The sequence below is a fragment of the Lycorma delicatula genome, chromosome 11, assembly GCF_047948215.1.
Source record: "Lycorma delicatula isolate Av1 chromosome 11, ASM4794821v1, whole genome shotgun sequence".
Classification (NCBI taxonomy): Eukaryota; Metazoa; Arthropoda; class Insecta; order Hemiptera; family Fulgoridae; genus Lycorma; species Lycorma delicatula.
The window spans coordinates 673,369-692,762 of NC_134465.1; the positions used below are offsets into that span (position 1 = coordinate 673,369).

Sequence of the window (19,394 nt, forward strand, 5' to 3'; positions counted from 1 at the left end):
TAGCTGATATCCATAATCCCAATGTCATATTAGTTCATAATATAATTTTAACACAAAAGAAATTAGTAATACTATTGTTGTAAAAATAAATCTGTAACTTAAATGAATCTGTTAGAAAATAATACCAAAATGTATATGCAATAAATTTACTTGAAGCTGGAAAATAAAACAAATATATTAAAAATTACAATAAAACATAATAGGAATTGTTCTCTAGTTTGTAATAGTGAATCTTTACTTGCTTATTAATAAAGTATCTTGTGATTAATTAATTTTTTAACCACATTCATTTCTTTTTTCAGATGAAAAGAAACAAATAGCACTCATATTATCAAAGCCAATACATCAAAATCTAAAGCTAATTGTCATAAGTCACATCAATAAGTTCTAAAAGAGAAACAATCTGTTTAATATTAATTTTCTTGGGATGTATTTTGTCAAAGTTATCTTAGCATAAACACATACCTTGCACACAGTTGTCCAATTAGATGACAATTGGCAGTGTTTGTGTGGGTTTATATAATAAGAAGAATCAAGATCAATCAGAAATATATAAATACTCAATGTAATACACTTTAAATACATTACTCTAACATGGGTTGTAGAATGTATAGAAAATGCCTGAATACATTTTCATTAATGACTAATATAGGCCAATTTGCCCAATAAAGCTCTCACAGAACATATGTTCTGGGTGAGCTCTTCTATATCCCATTTTTGCTGTATCTTTTGAACTAATGAGTTTCTGACAATTTGCCCCTTTGCTCTCACCTTAGTGACTAACGACATAATTAAATTTTATTTTTATTATTTGAAAAACTGGTTACCTGTTGTTGTTGACTTCCTGATAAAGTTGATGTTATTGTTTCAGACTGATTTTGTGATTTCTGCATACTGTCTGTCTCCTGAGATTGTGAAGAATTAGTACCACTTGTTTTTCTATGCATCATACGCACAAGATCCAAGGAATCTTTCACATTCTTGAATTTTGAATTCATTAGAAAAGAATTTAGAGTAACTGATGTAGACGCTCTAGATAAATTTGATGGTATTGAATTTTTTAGGAATGATATTGATCTGCTTTGTTTTTCATTGTTCACTGCTGGAAATGATAGTTGCCGTAAGCCTCTTGAATGATATGTGAATGAATTCATTTTAGCACGTGGTTGCTGAGTTGTCAAAGGTAACCTATTGGCCAAACAACAAGGTGACTTACACAATACTTTAGGAGTATCGACAGCTAGTGCAAATCCACAATTTTTCACTGGTTCATTTACAACTTTAGGAGCATAGCTACAGTCCATGTATGCCATTACTGGTGGATCTGAAAGACATGAGCTACGTAGTGTTGGTGGTGATGGTGTTTGTAAACAGCACTCTGCCATTAAAATTTCTTTAGTAGGTGGTCCATCTTGTTTGCATGGATACCTTTGTGACATACCTGTAGAAGAAGGATATAGTAACTCTTTTGACATTACTGTTGATGGCATCTGTTCATTCATAATTTGCTCTTGAGACACCGTTAACGGAGTACGAAATGAAACCTGTTGTGGTTGCTGCTTTTTTAACGTATTTTGCTGAACCTGTAATGCAGTAGAATTTGTTACAAAATAGGTTTTGATAAAGTTTCTCTGGCTAATAGCTGGAGAAGTAAGTATATACTTCTGTAAGGTAATCTTGTCAAGAAAATTAAATCTTCTAGTTACTACCCAACTCTGAATTTAATTCAGTTATAAAATCTAATATTATATCAAATTTTCCTGAAATCCAGAAGTTTAATTAAATGATTCTATATAATTCTCGACAGTGGTATAGAAACCACAGGTGGTTCTGCATAAAAAACAGTCATCCTTACTTTCAGAGAAAGCTGGAACATCCAAGGGATACCATACTTTAAACTCCCTATTTCACCATATATTTTTCAACCATATCCACTCTTTTACTATGTAAATTTAACAACAAACGCACATTCATCATGAAAAATAAACTCTCAGGTTCTGCATCAGTTGCTGTGTTTTGTTATTTAATGCAGGTTTTCTTTACATTCATCTCAACCACTCTTTCAACATGTATTTTTTCAGTAAATTCACCTTTTACTATGTGAATTCCTCAATTAATGCACATTCATCATGTAAAATATACCCTCCAATTCTGTATCAATAGTCGTAGTTTGTTATTTAATTTTGTTTATTATAACATCTACTATAGATTGTTGGCATCATTATAATTAGTTTGAGATTCCTCGGCTGCAATCTGAACATTTTAATGATTCTTTATTGTATCAGTTTAAATCCGATGCCAGAATACCAACTGCGGCTTTTTTATAAAATTAATTGCAAAATATTTCATATAAAGTAATTTTTTCACTACATTTTTTACAATAAACAGCAATCTTTAACTACATTTTCAGAGTTAATGATTCTTTAATGTATAATGTATTTTATTTATAACATACTATAGACTGTTGAGGACATCAATCATTACTCGGGGATTCCCTGCATTGTAGAAAGCTGCCAATTAAAATAATTACTTGTTTTTTATGAATTAACTTTTAATATTATACATATGTGACCTTGATCTATACGTCTAATATATACATTGAAAGCTAACATCAACGAGTTATGTTTATTAAAATCAACACTTCATTATATTAGATGTGGTAGAGCGAATATGATACGACATCCTTAGTACACAGTCATCCTTAGTGTCATCCAGTGTCATCCTTAGTACACAGTTCTGAACGCAAAGAAAAAGTTTTCAGAGAGCCAATTGCATTGCTCGAACGATTCTTAATGGGACCTTTCACCTATCTATTTACAAAGATGATAGAACAGTCCCTGGGACTGAATGAATTGCTGAATGACAGAGGAAAGGGTGGGGCGATCGAAACGCAAAAAAGTTTTGACAATACATACATATATATATATATATATATATATAATCTAATTACTTGTTTTATTTTATCAGTTAATGGGGAATAAGCGACTATATTCTCGTACATTAATAAGCATTATGCTGTTGCATTAGGCTTGAAATTTTTTTGGTATCAATATTCTCAAATCAACAATACCTGTTTTTATAGAATCATCTTGTTGCAAATAATCCAACACGTATAATGGATAATTATTTTTGTAATCTGAAAATGTGTATGGCAATTCGATATTTTTATAATATGATTTTTGAAATTCTATAAACATATATACATCAACATCTGATTCCCTCGTAAATCTTCATATGAATACAGGGTTGAATTTAACATCGCCATTTTAATACTTCTCATGTTACAAGAATCAAATTTTGATCCGTCTACAAGTTTTATCTTTCCTATTGGTTTGAAACCCTGCAATAACATAAGGCAGTTTGTCCAACTGCGTTTACATTTCATGTTATAAAATTTGTTTGAGGAACTACTGGATTATTCGTGAAGTTCCCAATTTCTAAATTCCATACTCACCTCTTAAATCTCTCAATTTAACTAATTCCAATTGATATTCAGGCGCTGCTTTTAAATACGGTACACTCCAAACAATTTCTGTTATTTCCAATTAGATCTATGATCTGTAACTGTAGCATATATCGCGTTTATGTCGTTATTACTTCGTTTCAACACTAATTCTTGTCTATTGTTTATGATTACTTTTTTATAATCTTCAACAAAACCCATCAACATTGATAATGGTATACACAAAGTAAAATTACCATCATTGTTCGTGTAAATACTTTTTTATAATCTTCAACAAAACCCATCAACATTGATAATGGTATACACAAAGTAAAATTACCATCATTGTTCGTGTAAATTTTATTTTCACCATTCAACCACCCAGCTCTTTCAGCCGATGAAAGTAAAGATTTTGTTATTGAAATCGCATTTTCATAATCGTTACACCCGTGTTTATAGTGCCAGCTGCTTCTTAACCAACTATAAGATACTTAATCTCATCAAATAAAAATGCACTAGCAAAATCTACTAAATCTAATGATTTTTTCCCCATTTCCGCCTACAAGTTTCCCCACAAACAATTTTCTCAGAAAATACTTATAGTTCCAGGGCCGATTTAAAAAAATCAAATAACATATAAAACAATTAATTTGTTCTATAAGTCCAAAATTTTTTTATATATTATCTCATTTCTGAAGGAAAATTATAAAAATAAAATATTTAAATAATTTTTTTTTTAAATGACTCCTGTAGTGAAAGTAAAATTTCATGAATCACATTGTATGTTATTAGTATTAAAAGTAAACACATAAAATACAACCAACTAAGCACATTATAATATTTATATAAAGAGTATTCCTGAGTCACTTAGAAATGCTGCTGCTGCATTTTGACTGCTGCCATCTTATAGCAACTGAAAAAAGTAATTAAATGAGAAAAAAAACATCAAAACTGGATCATCGTCATCACCATTTACATGCATGTAAATATGCACACACCTGATTTCCTCCCATTTTGTGGCACGGATATAATCCGACTAGTTTATGGAAATCACCCTTTCTGGCTGCTGAATCAATACAAGTCTTGCCCCCATATCCAAGATTACGCACCTATTTAGTAAATATAACTTAAAATATTATTTTACATAGAAATAATCAGCAATAACTGTTCAATCCACAGTAAAAAATATTAGATACATAGTACAGAAAAATACCATGAATAATAATTAAAAAAATATTCCATCATGAATGAAGCGAAGCCTATCATACTTAGCTTTCATAAAAAAAAAAGATCACAGTTTTAATTTTCCAAATTAACAATTTCTACAATCTTTACTTTCAAAAGAAAAGAAAATCTGTTGATTTCTTTAGTGGTCTAATAACATTTTACTGACAGCTTACTTTTTTAAATCTAAAACATTTTTACGTTTTTTTAATTTTGAATTCTATTGAATTATTTTATTCTCACTTGAATATGAATAACATAAGACCAAGAGTGTCTTTTGATATCACCAATTCCAAGCCAGGGACCTCATCTTGCAAGCAAAGAAGAAGTGCAGAAGGGAGAATAGACTTTAAAGAAAAAATTTGGGTCGATCTGTCTCTAAATTTAATAACCACCCAATTATAGGGCACCTGACTTAAAAGGAAAAAGTGAAATTGGTCAGTGGTTTAAATGAAAGAAAATACTCTGTGACAAAGAGGGCAGAGGAGATTAGGAGAGCAAACCCTGAAAGAAAAGTCTGCAAACTTGGAGGTAATAAGGCAGCAGTTCTAACAACAGAATAAACCTACACAGCATTCACAATGTGCTCAGGAGATTTTGTTGTTGTTATTGGCAGGAACCAAAACAGCCTCAAAGTAAAACAAGAGAGGATTGCATAGTAATTTATCTGATTCCTGGAACAGGCAGAAATACTCAATTCATGATCTGAAGAACACTGATTATTAATTCATTTCGATTATCATTTAACCAATCAAATGTACATCTTTGTTCCATTTTTTTGTTTCTATGCTAATTTTTTTTAACTCTAAGTATTAACTGAATTCTATATTTTCAATTATTTACTTCAAGAATTCTAGATTTCTTTGATATGATTCTCTCTCAAAAAAAACAAAAAACACCTTCATGCATCATGAAATCAATCACGTAATAAAATTTTCACGTAATACAAGAAGGGATGTTCAATAATTAATGACACAAAAAAATGGTTCATTCAACGACAATGAAACTTTTTGAGGGTCAAGTTGGCAACCTTGGGAACACATTTAACCAGCTTTTTGATCATAATTAATCTAAATATAACTCTTTTGTTGATTACAGAATCTCAGCTTGGCTTGAAACATGTATACCAGAAGAGCAATGTTCAGTGGTAAGATTTATAGGAAATTGTGCTAAAATTCCTTGATTACATTGAAACCGCTTCAAACTGTACTTAGAAATGTTTGTTTGTTCATGCTTTTTATTCAGTTGTATTGCGTTTTGCTGCAGCCATTGTGGCAAATACAGATGGTAAAACTGCTGCACATGTTTCAGTTTTCACATAAATAACATTCATGTGAAATATGATTAATTTCATAAATTTCTCAAATTAGCAATTACATTTGCTTATAATCTTCTAACCTCCATCACTATATCATGGATTTTTTTATAGGTATCAGTTTTATCTATTAAGTATGTCTTGTAATTTTTAATTTCTCTTTTTTTATAAAAAATGAATGCTGTAACAAAATATTTCATATTTATTTTTTCTTCTTTTTTATTTCCACTCTTTTTAAAAACTTAATTCAAATTCTCTAGTTTTTAATTTAAGAATAAAAACAATTATAGCAATAGACAACATCTTTTCTTTCAGATATTACCAAATCAGAACTTGTTTTTCCTATCCTTCGATTCCTTCCTTAATACGTAATTCTACAAAAAAATTGTGGTTGTTAATTTTTGTCATACATTCCTTTGTTCTCATAACATTTTAAAATTTCTTATCATTTATTTTAAACTCTTATTAGTGCTGTTTATTCTGTACACTGATAACCAAATCACAAAATAACTTCTATTCTGCAGGAGTACAGAATAACTCATGGTATACATCTACAGCTAAACTGCATCATTACAATCCCAGGATGAAGTATATCTAGTTAACAATCACACATTGTGATTATGCATACCTAAATGCATCCCTGCTTGTGTATACCTAAATTGGTATTAAGAAATGAATCCTTTTTTAATTAAATATTATCACAAGAAGTAGCCATATAGATTATTGGATTACATACATTAGTATAACAAAAACTAAATTAAATGATAAACTCCTCCATGTAGTAACAGTAAATCTCAAACAGCTTGCCACACCTTTTATTATATCTGTATATGATTATGATTGTAACAAAGGTTTAAAATTATAAACTGGCATGTCTAATAGTTTTAAAATATCTACAATAAGAGGTTTGTTCAGAAAATAACTGAACATCTTTAATTATGCACCGATGGAGATATTTAGTGACTGTTCTGCATAACCTCCTCTGTAACCACATGTTCTTGGATTATTGATAACTCATTTCATTTTCATGTTATTCTTATTTGAATGCAACATATTTAAGTGTTAGTGGCGATTTTTGTAATATGTGATTTTTTGACGATTGAACTTTTGTCTCAATTTTGTAGCCGTAAATTCAGATTTTGTCTCCCACTATGATCCTTTGCATGAATTGTATCATCATCATCATCGGCTTGTTCAAGAAGTAGCTGACAAATGTTCTTTCTGTTGTTCGGTCATCAAACAAGAGGAACAAACTTTGCTGCGACTCAATGCATGTTCAATTTTTCAGTCAAAATGTCATGGCATGATCTGATTGAGATGCTAACCTCTTTTGCAAGTCCTCTGACAGTACAAAATTTGTACCCACCAGATTGTTGACTTTCTAAATGCGGGTGTTATCAGTTGAAGTTGAAAGCCTTCCTGGTCGAGGGTCATCTTCAATCAACTGACAACTACTTTTAAATCATGAAAACCATTTGTATAAGATCACCATTTCGGTAAGTTTATTCAAAAGTTGAAACGTTTCTGTGAACGTTTTCCCTGGTTTCACACAAAACATTATGTTCTATCGTTGCTGCCGAAAATCACTACTAACACTTAAAGATGTTGCACTCAAATAACAATAACATGAAAATTAAATGAAATATCAACAATCCACGAACATATGATTAAAGAAGAGGTTATGCGGAACACAATGATGCCAATCACATGTCACTAAATATCTCTACTGGTGCGTAAACAAAAATATTTAGTTATTTTCTGAACAGACCTCGTATTATAGATATAATATTATTTAGATGTTACTATAGGTATATTCACACACATTTACTTTACAAGTTCCTGGAATAACTAATTAATGTTAGAAATAATTATCAAGAGGGAAATTATTCTTTTATAGATTAAAAGTATTTATGATGTTAAACTATAGTTGGTGTTGCATTTCCATTCCTTGTAAAATAATAACGCTTATGTGTTTATATAATGCAAATTTGACTAACATACTGTACATTTTGTAATATAAATTTGATTACTTTTCTTATCAACATATCTTATTATTTATAGAAACTAATCAGAATAAATGGTTTTAAATAAATATGATAAAAAAGGTGGGAATTCTCTTATAAGACAATTCACGTTAGATTCATTCATGACAATTAACAAGTATATTGCATGATATATGTAACAACTCTGAAGAGTCTACACCATACTCCCACCTTATCTGCAAGTCTTAAACCTGATCAGCAGCTAATTTTTACTAATTTGCTTGAATTTGTTAACTAATTTACTAATTTGCTCAACTCAAAAAGATAAGAATTTCAAGGGAAATTCTTTCCTTTTAGAGCTGATTAAAGAATGGTAAATTAATGAAGAACACGTTTCTACAAATGGGTTACACGAATATTAAAAATGTAAATGAAATATTTAAAGGTAATATTGTAAATAAAAATTAAAATTAGATTCTTTTAGTTTTACTTTTTCAGCTGTTGCTATATAACAAAAACGATTATAACAAGAAAATACAGCAATTGGCCAAAATTTTGTGGGTCAGTGTGTGTGTAAATGTGAACATTTTAAGACTCCCTTAGTCCAAAAAATATAAAAAAAAATATAGAAATTTTTGGAAGATTATGTATACATATTAACATATTTTGTATATATATATACAGAGTGTCTAAAATTGTGGGCTGGCTATACTTTTTTGGAATCTACTTGTAAAACTAAAACAAAAATATCCTTAGGAAAAATCGCAGTTTCTCCTTCATTCTCCTCCTAACATTTTTTTATTTTTATATAACATTTTTAATTAAAATTATATATTAAAAAGTTATATAAAAACCACATTAATATTTGATAAGCCTCTTTGTAAAAAAGTTTTAAAATTAGCAAAAAATCAGGACTAACAAATAAACTTTTAAGCCCCCCAAAAAGGAGGATAAATGAGACCTGTACTTAAAATAACTTTTTAAACTTTAATTTTCAGGGTTGGAAATCCGACCGTATATAGTATCTAGTAGACAAAATGGAAACTTTTCTGAAAAAGAAGTTCCATGGGACCCAAAATATGGAGTAATTTTTTTTTTGTTGTAATTTCTCATGCTTTATACATTTTTCAAGTTATGGATTCCATATGTGATAGCTGACAGCAAGGATTCAAATGGAACCTTTTTGTTTAAGTACTTGTACTCTAAATACATTGTAACTTTGATGACAAAAAAAATTTGGTCAAGGAGATCAATTAGATCAAACATTTTTTACTATTTTTTTTCTCAATTATACTTTGAATGTTACATAATTCTTATGGTTAAAAAAGTCCTTTGATCAAAAGGGACAAATTGGACTCAAAACTTTTTAATGAACATTTTCATTTTTTTACAATTGTAATCTAAATAATTCATAATTAAGTAAATAACATTTAAAAACCATACAGGATATTTGAAATAAAAATCTGTCAAAGGTATAGCTGGAAAAGTTATGCAACCCTTTTCCAGATGTTTGAATAGTTATATTACTGCCACAATGTAGTGATAAATACAAGTAATAAAACAAATTGAATATAATAACAAAGTGTTCGGAATATTTTTTTTTTTTTGTAAGTTTTAGAATTGATCAGCCTGAGACTAAGATTCAAAAAGATGAATTGTTACTTGCCATACAGCATGTTGACAATGTACATTCATTTGCTAAAGCTTTATCGTGATCTGTGGAATACTTCTCAAATAATATCAGAACTCATGAGCTTGGCCGAGAACCTGCTTGATTTATGAAGTCAGTTAAAAATTAAATATTTAAGGTGTATTTTAAAACTAATCCAGGAACTACAAGGTCAAACTATGTGAACATCATCAATAGTAGTTAATCTGTAATGTGAAGTATAAATAATATGAGAAAATCAGTAAATATCAATCCTACTTATGCAAAATTCCATTACAAAAAAAGGCAATACAACAATTATATGAATATTTTTTGCCTTTCTATAAAGTACTATGTGATTGCAATATAATTTATAGTTTTTGTCGGAATATTAATGCTATATACACCAATAGACATATTATTAGTATTATTTCTAATTAATTATTAATGTTGTTAACTACTTATTTTTTTTATGTGGTTAATATAACTATTATGTAATAAAAATTATTATGTAACAGTAAATATATTAATTATTATATAAAGCCAGAAATTAAAATTAAAAAATAATGTTTCTACCGTAAAAACCTGCAAATTTAAGTAATTTTTTTTTTTTACAAGAGTCCTGTGTGATTATGTTAAACCGAAAAAATTAAAATAGATAGTCGAATGCGTCTATTAAATACTTTAAATAAAGGGGAATCCTGATACTTATTTTTACCAGATCCTACAGCAACATTAATAATGCAATATTTATATATATTTTTTCAAACTGAAGTGAATAGAGGATCCCATGAAGTAGTAGAACTGATCTCTGATGAAATTCTTTTATTTACTTGTGCCAAAGGAAATGTAGTAAAAAAGAAAAGTTTCTATACCACAATACTAATAAATTTGTTAATTACAAAAAACCTTGGAATTTAAAGTGCCCAGAGAAGGAATAACACTCAAATTATCACAATGTTGAGTTTATCTTAGTTCCCATATATAGAATCTTTTTTTGACAAGAATGGTTTGAGTATTGGAATATTTTAATTTCTGTTAAATGACTGCTGCAGTGGCACACAGTGGCCAAGTAAATCAAGACTTGCACCTCTTGAACACCATTAATAAAGTTTCCTGTGCTTTCTTAAAGGTACAATGTGTTTTGAATATCACATAATTTTTTTTTCAATTTTTGATAATTTAAAATGATGCAAGGGATATAATGTATTTAATGGTAAAGAGAGAGGTAGAGTTCCACTGAACTCTATGGCACTACTCTTTCACAGACCAAGAACAGAACAGTTTTTTTGAAAAAATGGTTGTTAAAAAAGTGTTTATTATAGACATATATATGCATTTTTTAATAAGTCATTACACACTACAAAGGAAATAAATACATAACCGGTTTAACTTTGTATGTATAATTTCAAATAATTTTGTAAAATGTTACTTTTATGTTAATTAGGGAAGCCATCAATCAGACTTTCAGATTTGTTTAAATTTGAATGGCATAAAAGAGATTTACAAATAACAGGTAAAACAAAAAAACTCAAATTCATCTTTGCATCTCTTAATTTCAAATTTTAGACGTGAAACTGCTTTATCAATATAGTGAAAAAAGGAAGAGGTAAATGTTTGTCATGTATTTACTCAGATTTGTGGAATGAAGTAGACATCTAAGATGTACAAGAAGTACAAGTATGTAGAAACGTTAAATATATATGTTACTTAATCTGTTTCTTAGAGTACAAAGAACAAATTTGCAATAGACATGAGTTCTGGTAAACTAATTCTCTAAAGGAGAAGGTTAGGAATGAGGAAATAATTTTATGAAATTGAATATGGAGAATCCAAGATAAAAATTAAATGATTTGAAATTAAAATTAAAATTAATTTGTACTAGTAAAATTTTAATTGAGCTTGAAGAAGATGTAGTTTGTAAGTGTGGATTCATAAAACCATGCTGAAGAATAGGAGACTAATAAGGGTTTGGAAATGGTCATTACTGCATTGAGAAAGAAAAGAGAAATTTAGAGAGAATGAAAAGTAGCTGAGACTGAAAAAATAAATAACAAGTGAAGCACTTACAGGGAGTAGTCAGGCATGGAATTTGAGAAGCAGAAGATAATTATAATGGCTGAATAAGTTCAATTAGTATAAATAAATACATTAATGTATTCTATTATTCAATTATTATTAAAAAAAAAAACAACGTGAAAAAGGACTCATATTTAGAGAACATTAAAAAAGATTTATTTACCATTCATTTCATATTACAATTTTCATAATCATGAGTAGTGTTTTTTTCATGGGCAATGATCTAATTTTATTTCAAACTATACGTGTTATGTGCATATAAATAAGGATTTAATAAATATACTTAATTTTGCTGTTCCAGGCATTTGTACATATATCTACAGCTTACTCAACTGTCTTAAGTAAAATTGAAGAAAAAGTTTATGAACCACCCATTGATGATAAACAATTAATCATTATAACAGAATGCCGTGATGATCAGCAGTTGGGTCAACTTACACCCGTGTAATAATAATTATTGTAAATCTTATAACAATGCAGTAATTTTTTAAAACAAACTTTTATCTTTAGTAAGACATTTTTATCGAGTACTATTGCCATAGGCGTACATCATATGTTCAAATTAAGTACAATTGACAAACTAATCTATAAAACTGGGTGGCGTTCATTATATCGGGTACAATACTACTTGGAACCATCACAAAAATGATGACAACATTAAGTATAACATTTCTTAATATTCCTGCTGATGCTATGAATACTGTCGCCCATAACAGAATGAACATGAACCACTGACAAACTAGTATATGCAGGTGTAATTAGACCATTACAGGTATAAATCTGCGTTTAATTTCTTTCATGAATATCAATGTGGATTCCGGCTGGACCATAGTATTGCAACAGCATTATTAAAAATACCTAATAATATCCATCTAGCTATGAATCAATGACATATGACTTTCTCCTAATAATACTATTTTAAAGCCTTTGCTATGTTCTTCATAATATTCATTTAAATAAGTTAAAAGTATATATGTAATAAATGTAATGTATACGTTTATACTCATAAATTATATTAAGTAATAATTTTTACTTAAATAATATTTCTGATGCTGCAAATAAAGCATTGATATTGTCTCATTAGCTGCAAGGGCTGAATATTATCATTTGTCTTTAAATGTGGATAAAACAAAACATATATACTGGTGGCTGAAAAGTAACTTTACACAGATCCCCTCTAATGTTTTTTTTTATAATAGAGATAACTGGAACTGAATTTTGGGCAATCAAATTTAGTTTTAATTAGATAATTTATCTCATATGATCAAACTCTTTAAAATGATATATCAAATGACCGTTGCCCGTTTGAAATTTTTGAGTTTCTCCTTAACCCCACCACCCAAAAATTAAAAAGAATGATATATAACTTCATCGAAGTAAGCCTTTGGTGCAAGTAGTAAGAACAATACAAACTGAAACCAATTATCTCAATCATAAAAAGAATTAGAGGGGGATGTAAGTTGCTTTTCAGCCACCATATGTTTTATATATATATATATATATACACAAAATATTTAGAGATAGATAAATTCATAACTTTATTGTGGGTTCTGAATGTGAAAATAGGAAGAGAAAAGATTATGGAGGTAGAAGAATTTTGTTATTTGGGAAGTAGAATTACTAAAGATGGACGAAGCAGGAGCGATATAAAATACCGAATAGCACAAGCTAAATGAGCCTTCAGTAAGAAATATAATTTGTTTACATCAAAAATTAATTTAAATGTCAGGAAAAGATTTTTGAAAGTGTATGTTTGGAGTGTCGCTTTATATGGAAGTGAAACTTGGGCGATCGGAGTATCTGAGAAGAAAAGATTAGAAGCTTTTGAAATGTGGTGCTATAGGAGAATTTTAATAATCAGTTGTGTGGATAAAGTGACAAATTAAGAGGTATTGCGGCAAATAGATGAAGAAAGAAGCATTTGGAAAAATATAGTTAAAAGAAGAGACAGACTTATAGGCCACATACTAAGGCATCCTGGAATAGTCGCTTTAATATTGGAAGGACAGGTAGAAGGAAACAATTGTGTAGGCAGGCCACGTTTGGAATATGTAAAACAAATTGTTAGGGATGTAGGATGTAGGGGGTATACTGAAATGAAACGACTAGCACTAGGTAGGGAATCTTGGAGAGCTGCATCAAACCAGTCAAATGACTGAAGACAAAAAAAAAAAATTGTGGGTTATTATGCCTTTAAATAGTGGATAAATAGTCCTTTTGAAGTCATTTGACATGCTTAACAGAGTTTTATGTTTAAATTAAAACTGTAATCTTTATGGCCCATAACTTAAATATTTTATCTCTGGAACTGGGTTTAATTTAAATTAGTCTACGAACAACTATTGAAAAAAATTGAATAAAGAGACAAATAAAACCTGTTTATTGAATAAAAAATTTACTTTAGTAACTAGTTTTTGTTTTATATTTTTCAGTCACAGGTTCAAGTAAAGAACCTGTCCCAGGCAGGATTGATAATTTGTATGGTACTTCTGGAGTTTGTGTTGGATATTCAACTGGATTAATAAGAATAATGGAATGTGATCCTAATGTTACAGCTGATATAATTCCTGTTGATGTGGTAGCTAACATAATAATTGCTTCAGTATGGAATTTAAATTGTAGGCGAGTTTTAAATTTTAATAAAAGTTATAATACAAAAAAATATTTTTAATCATAAATTGAACCAATTTTAATTTTTAAGAAATTACAACTGGTCTCGTGCAAGCAACTCTTTTCTGCAGTCTTTCAAGAATTTCTTGGTAAACATATTGATTTACAGTCTGTCCTGTAGGCAAAAACTCCTTATGGACAATGCCATTACTATCGAAGAAACAAATTATCATGATTTTGATTTTTAATCTGTTCATTTTTGCTTTTTTGGGACGTGGTGAGTTTGAAGTGTGCCACTCCTTCCTGTGGCATTTTGTTTCAGGGTCATAGTCAAATATCCAAGATTCATCACCAGTATTAACATTTTTTTTAACTGATACACAATTTCTGTCCCCCAGGCTTCCAAGTTCCTTCCAACATCTTGAGATATCTATGACGAGTGGTGGATGATGTGCTCGAAGAAGCAATGCAACTATAATTGATTGACTGTGGCAGAACTTGAATCTCTGCTTATTGAATGATGAGTCATACAGTTTGGTCATCTTCGTCTGATAGATTCTCATGCATCAATCTATTCTTGAGTTCAGCATCCCTACTTCTATATCATACTTGGCGCATGTCCAGAAACTTCTTTCTGTTTCTTCAGAAACAGCCAAGATATGCTGCTCTGCTAGGCAACAGAGCTCAGCACTTTTTTTAGCTCTAGATTTTCAGATACCTCCAGTACTACTGTTATTCAATGTTATTACCTCCTTTAGCGGCCTTCTCCTGTAAATTATTGTTTTAGTTTTTGTATATAAAAACTACACGCAACCGGTTACCTTACAAAAAGTTTTATAATATTATAAACAGCATGAATTCTGATGCTATAGTTCATACAGATGGATCTAAACACGATAATTCTGTTGGTTGTGCTTCTGTGGTTGGCAATAGAACATACTCATGTGTTTGGCCTTCCCAGCATAGTCAGCATTTTTGTCGCAGAGTTGTATGCTATTAATAAAGCCTTAAGTATAATTAACCAAACATATGACACGTAGTCATCTGTTCAGATTCCATGAGTGGCTTGCAGGCGATTAGTGCTACCAGACACGTTGGCGTCTGTGAGATTCACTCTATCATATCTGAGATAAAACAGCGTAACACAAGTGTGAGCTTCTGCTGGAGCACCAGACATGTTGGAATTTCAAGAAATGAGCAAGCTGATAGTGCAGCAATATTAGCTAGTTTGTAGCCTACTTCAACTAATCGCATTGTTTCTGATGACCTTGCCTGTTCTCTTGAGATAAAATGAATGGAAAGCTACCATCAACAATAAACTTCGTCCAGTTAAGAACACTATGTCATCGTAGAATTCCTCATGCAGGATTAGTTGAGAGGAGGTATGTGAATAGGGCACACTAAATTTACTCATGGACACCTCATGAATCAGACCGATGCACCATTCTATGTTTGTTGCGACTGCCAACTAACAATATATCACATCCTTCTGGACTATGTCTGTTATGCTGTATTGTGTCCCAAGTTTAAACTAGGAGTTAATATCCAAAATATTAATGTCTTACAATTTCTTAAGGCTGTATATCTGGATTCAAATATTTGATTTTAACTGTAATGTTAGGCTTTTAACTCTATTTATGACTTTTAACGTAGAGCAATTCGTCATTTCATGTTAATCTTTATATTGTTTTTATTTTTGTTTCATTTTGCATTTATAATATCGCATAGGTATTTTATATCTGAATAACGTAAATTTTGATTGTTAATTTGTAATCATTTACTATAGTAATTTTGGGCTGATAATATCTCATTGTACACTCAGGAAAAAATTTGCCAAAAGATCAGATTTGAATTGTGTCTATTCAAGTCTAACATTTTCTCTAACTTTATTTACTTTAACTATAGTTTGGAAATCTAATTTTCAGTCTTTTTTCTGCACGATACTCTTGATTTACTTTGTTTTAATTGCGTTCAGTCTTTTCTTGGGTTCAACCATTTTAAGTTAAACTTTATGTTTTACCCAGAAATGTTGGCGTTATTATATATAATAGGGTACTTTTTACATTTATATTTGTTTTTTGGTTAATTTCACCTTTAATTATTAGTTATAATAAACAGGTAGTACATATTTTCAAATCTAATGTGCACTTTTTCTGAAATTCTTTTTGCAATTTGTGTTAATGAAAATCCAGTGTTCATAATTTATGGGTAACGAAGGTACAAATAAAGTTAAATGTACTTTAAATTTAACTACCACTTCTCTAAAGGAGTCTCAATATACAAAAATAGTTTTAGTCATCGATTGTTTTTCGCATCAAATTTGAGAGAACCAGAATTCAGCCTAAAAGCTTTTTTGTACTACTATTCTTCTGAATCTTTAGGACAATTCTAGGTTCCTAGCAAGACTTACAACCTGGCCTACCAAATCAGAATAATTACACGTAGAGAAATGCTCCAGAAGTTCTGTTCCTTCAGTTTTGTAGCAGCTCACATTTCAGAAGTAAGTGCTTATCAATTACAATTGATCGTTGTATACACATAAAAATTGTTGATTGATTGTTGTTGGGTCTTCTCATATAATCTATATAAGACAATATAATCTGAGAAAGAGTGAATGTATGATTGTTAAACATATTGTATTAGGTTAGAAACTCTTTAGTAAAGAAAACACAATAGGATGTTAAAAAACTGAAAAATATTTATTAAAAAAAAAACCTTTAAATATTTATTTTTAAAAAATCACCTAAAAAATGCTCTCAGATAAGAGTAAAGTTACTTTAGAATGTTGCTGTATTTTTAAGGATTTTCTTCAAGGTTTGCAGTAAAATATTTTTACTTGGAGTAATATTGTCATTAAGCCCATTAACATTGCTGTAAAAATACACTTATGAATTTCTTTCTGAATTCAGAACAGTATGACAAAATCTTGTGAAAAACAGAAACTTTAATATTTTACATTAAGATTTTTTACATATGTACCATTAACAAATTTTGTATTTACAAATACACTATTTAATTACCTAATCCTTCATCTACTATTAGGTACACTTTCATTGCCTGTACAATCTAAATAGGATATTCAGAATAATTTTCAAGTAAGATGACTAAATTTTAAGCTTCAGTGTAATTTAATATGAGAAAAAAAGGTGTTCAGTTGTTTACTGCAGTCTGTTTATGTTTACATTATAAAGTGCATAAGAATCCATTTGTAGTATATTTCTTAGTTGAATTTGTGTAGCTGTAGCTGTAGTTTGAATCTGCAGGTTTACTACTTCCTGTAACTTCAAAAAGTTTAGAATTTTGAGGAAATATAATTACTGTAATACTAATGAGATATTTTTCAAACTGAAATAAGCTAATCTTATACTATTTTTCCTGTATTGCTACCATAAAACTTTTAAAAAATTTGTTACAGAACAAAAAAGGACAGTATTAAAGATCCACCAACGAATTAAGGCACACAAAATCCAATGACATGGAATAATTTCTGTAAACTTGGCAAAAGATTGTGGTCAATTTCCATCTTTGCCTATACAATTCCCATTCTCATTCTGGTAAAGGACAAATTTAAATTCAGCATTTTTAAGTTCTTTCTTCATTATCTACCAGAATTACTGATAGATATAATTGCGCAAATCTTTGGTAAAAAAAAAAAGGTAAGCTTTTGTTTTTAATGACAATTTATAACAGGAAACTAGAGCCAAGACTGGCGAGAGTTTATTCCTTGATTACACTTTTGTAAGTATTACTATTATCCACTTAAGAAAAGGAATCATGCCAAATGTTACCACTCTATGTAGAGGTGGACAAAATGGTTGAAATTATAATTTAAAAGTTTAATTAAAGCCTATACTTTTAAAAATAGATACAGACTATTTATATCAAGGTAAAGATACGTTTATTTTCCCAGGGTAAGTGCCCACCGGGCTGGTCTAGTGGTTAACTCATCATCGCAAATCTGTTAATTTTGAAGTTGAGAGTTCTAAGGTTCAAATCCTAGTTACTTTTATACAGATTTGAATATAGATCATGGATACCGGTGTTCTTTAGCAGTTGAGTTTCAATTAACCACACTTCTCAGGAGCGGTCGACCTGAGACTGTAAAAGACTACACTTCATTCACATTCATACACATCGCCCTCATTCATCCTCTTAAGTAACATCTTACGGTTGTTCCAGAAGCTAAACAGAAAAGGAGAGAGGATAAGTATAAGAATTGCTCAACTATCCTGAATAGTTTCTATAACATTTTAAAGATTACTTCTTTCTAAATATTTGACCTTCAGTAATTACATCACTCTACTCACTTACTGCTGTAAGTCCTGCTGTTAGTGCTGTAGAAATGTACTTTCACTCATTTACTTTCACTTTCAAATGTACAAATGTACTTCACTTGCCGAGTAGACAAAGTGTTTAATCCAGAAAATTTGTACCTACAATTTTTTTTATCTTCATACACTTTCCTAATGCTAAATTATAACATTAAGTTAGAAACAATTCTAAAATAAAAATTAATTAAATACTGATATCTATATTTACTTTACTGAAATTATTCTTTTTAAAATTCATATTATTCCGCTGTATTGTTAAAATTATATTTAATTTTTTTTAAAATAAAACACCTAGTACAGTATATTGAGATAAGACATACCTTACCTTAATTTTTCATTAAAGTACTTCATGGATCCTGCATCTTCAGTCATGATTGAAGTTATTCTGTAATAAAAATATAAAAATAAAAATACTAAAATAATAATTGCGCATTAATTTTCATGCGTGCTGCTATATGTTGCAGTATTTAATACTGTCGATGGCTATCAAATTGAAATTTTGTTTGTATTTATACGTGTAATATTTTTCTAATATATTTCATTTTATGTAATCTTTATTAATTTCTAATACTTCTAAATTTGTGTTAATATCAGAAATACAATGTTTATTGTTTATTAAATGTTTATGCATGTATTTATTTATAGCAGTCTTGGTGAATATTTTTAGTGAAAAAAAACTGTGTTAAACATGTTATTCATTTTATTTTTGTTGGTATACTTTTAGGCAGCTAAAAATATCAGAGAATGTTGACAAATTTTCGCA

The 19,394-nt window shown here is 29.5% G+C and overlaps 1 protein-coding gene across 1 annotated transcript in view; it reads right to left on the minus strand.

The window, feature by feature from the left end:
* Positions 1–19,016, minus strand: part of LOC142332216 (uncharacterized) — a 37,482-nt gene extending 18,466 nt beyond the window's left edge. The window contains exons 1-2 of the mRNA XM_075378507.1: positions 18,957–19,016; positions 828–1,583 (exon numbers count right to left, since the gene is read on the minus strand). Coding sequence (XP_075234622.1) covers positions 828–1,502 — 675 coding nt within the window. The 5' untranslated portion in view covers positions 1,503–1,583; positions 18,957–19,016. The remainder of the gene's footprint in view (positions 1–827; positions 1,584–18,956) is intronic.
* Positions 19,017–19,394: the final 378 nt, after the last annotated feature.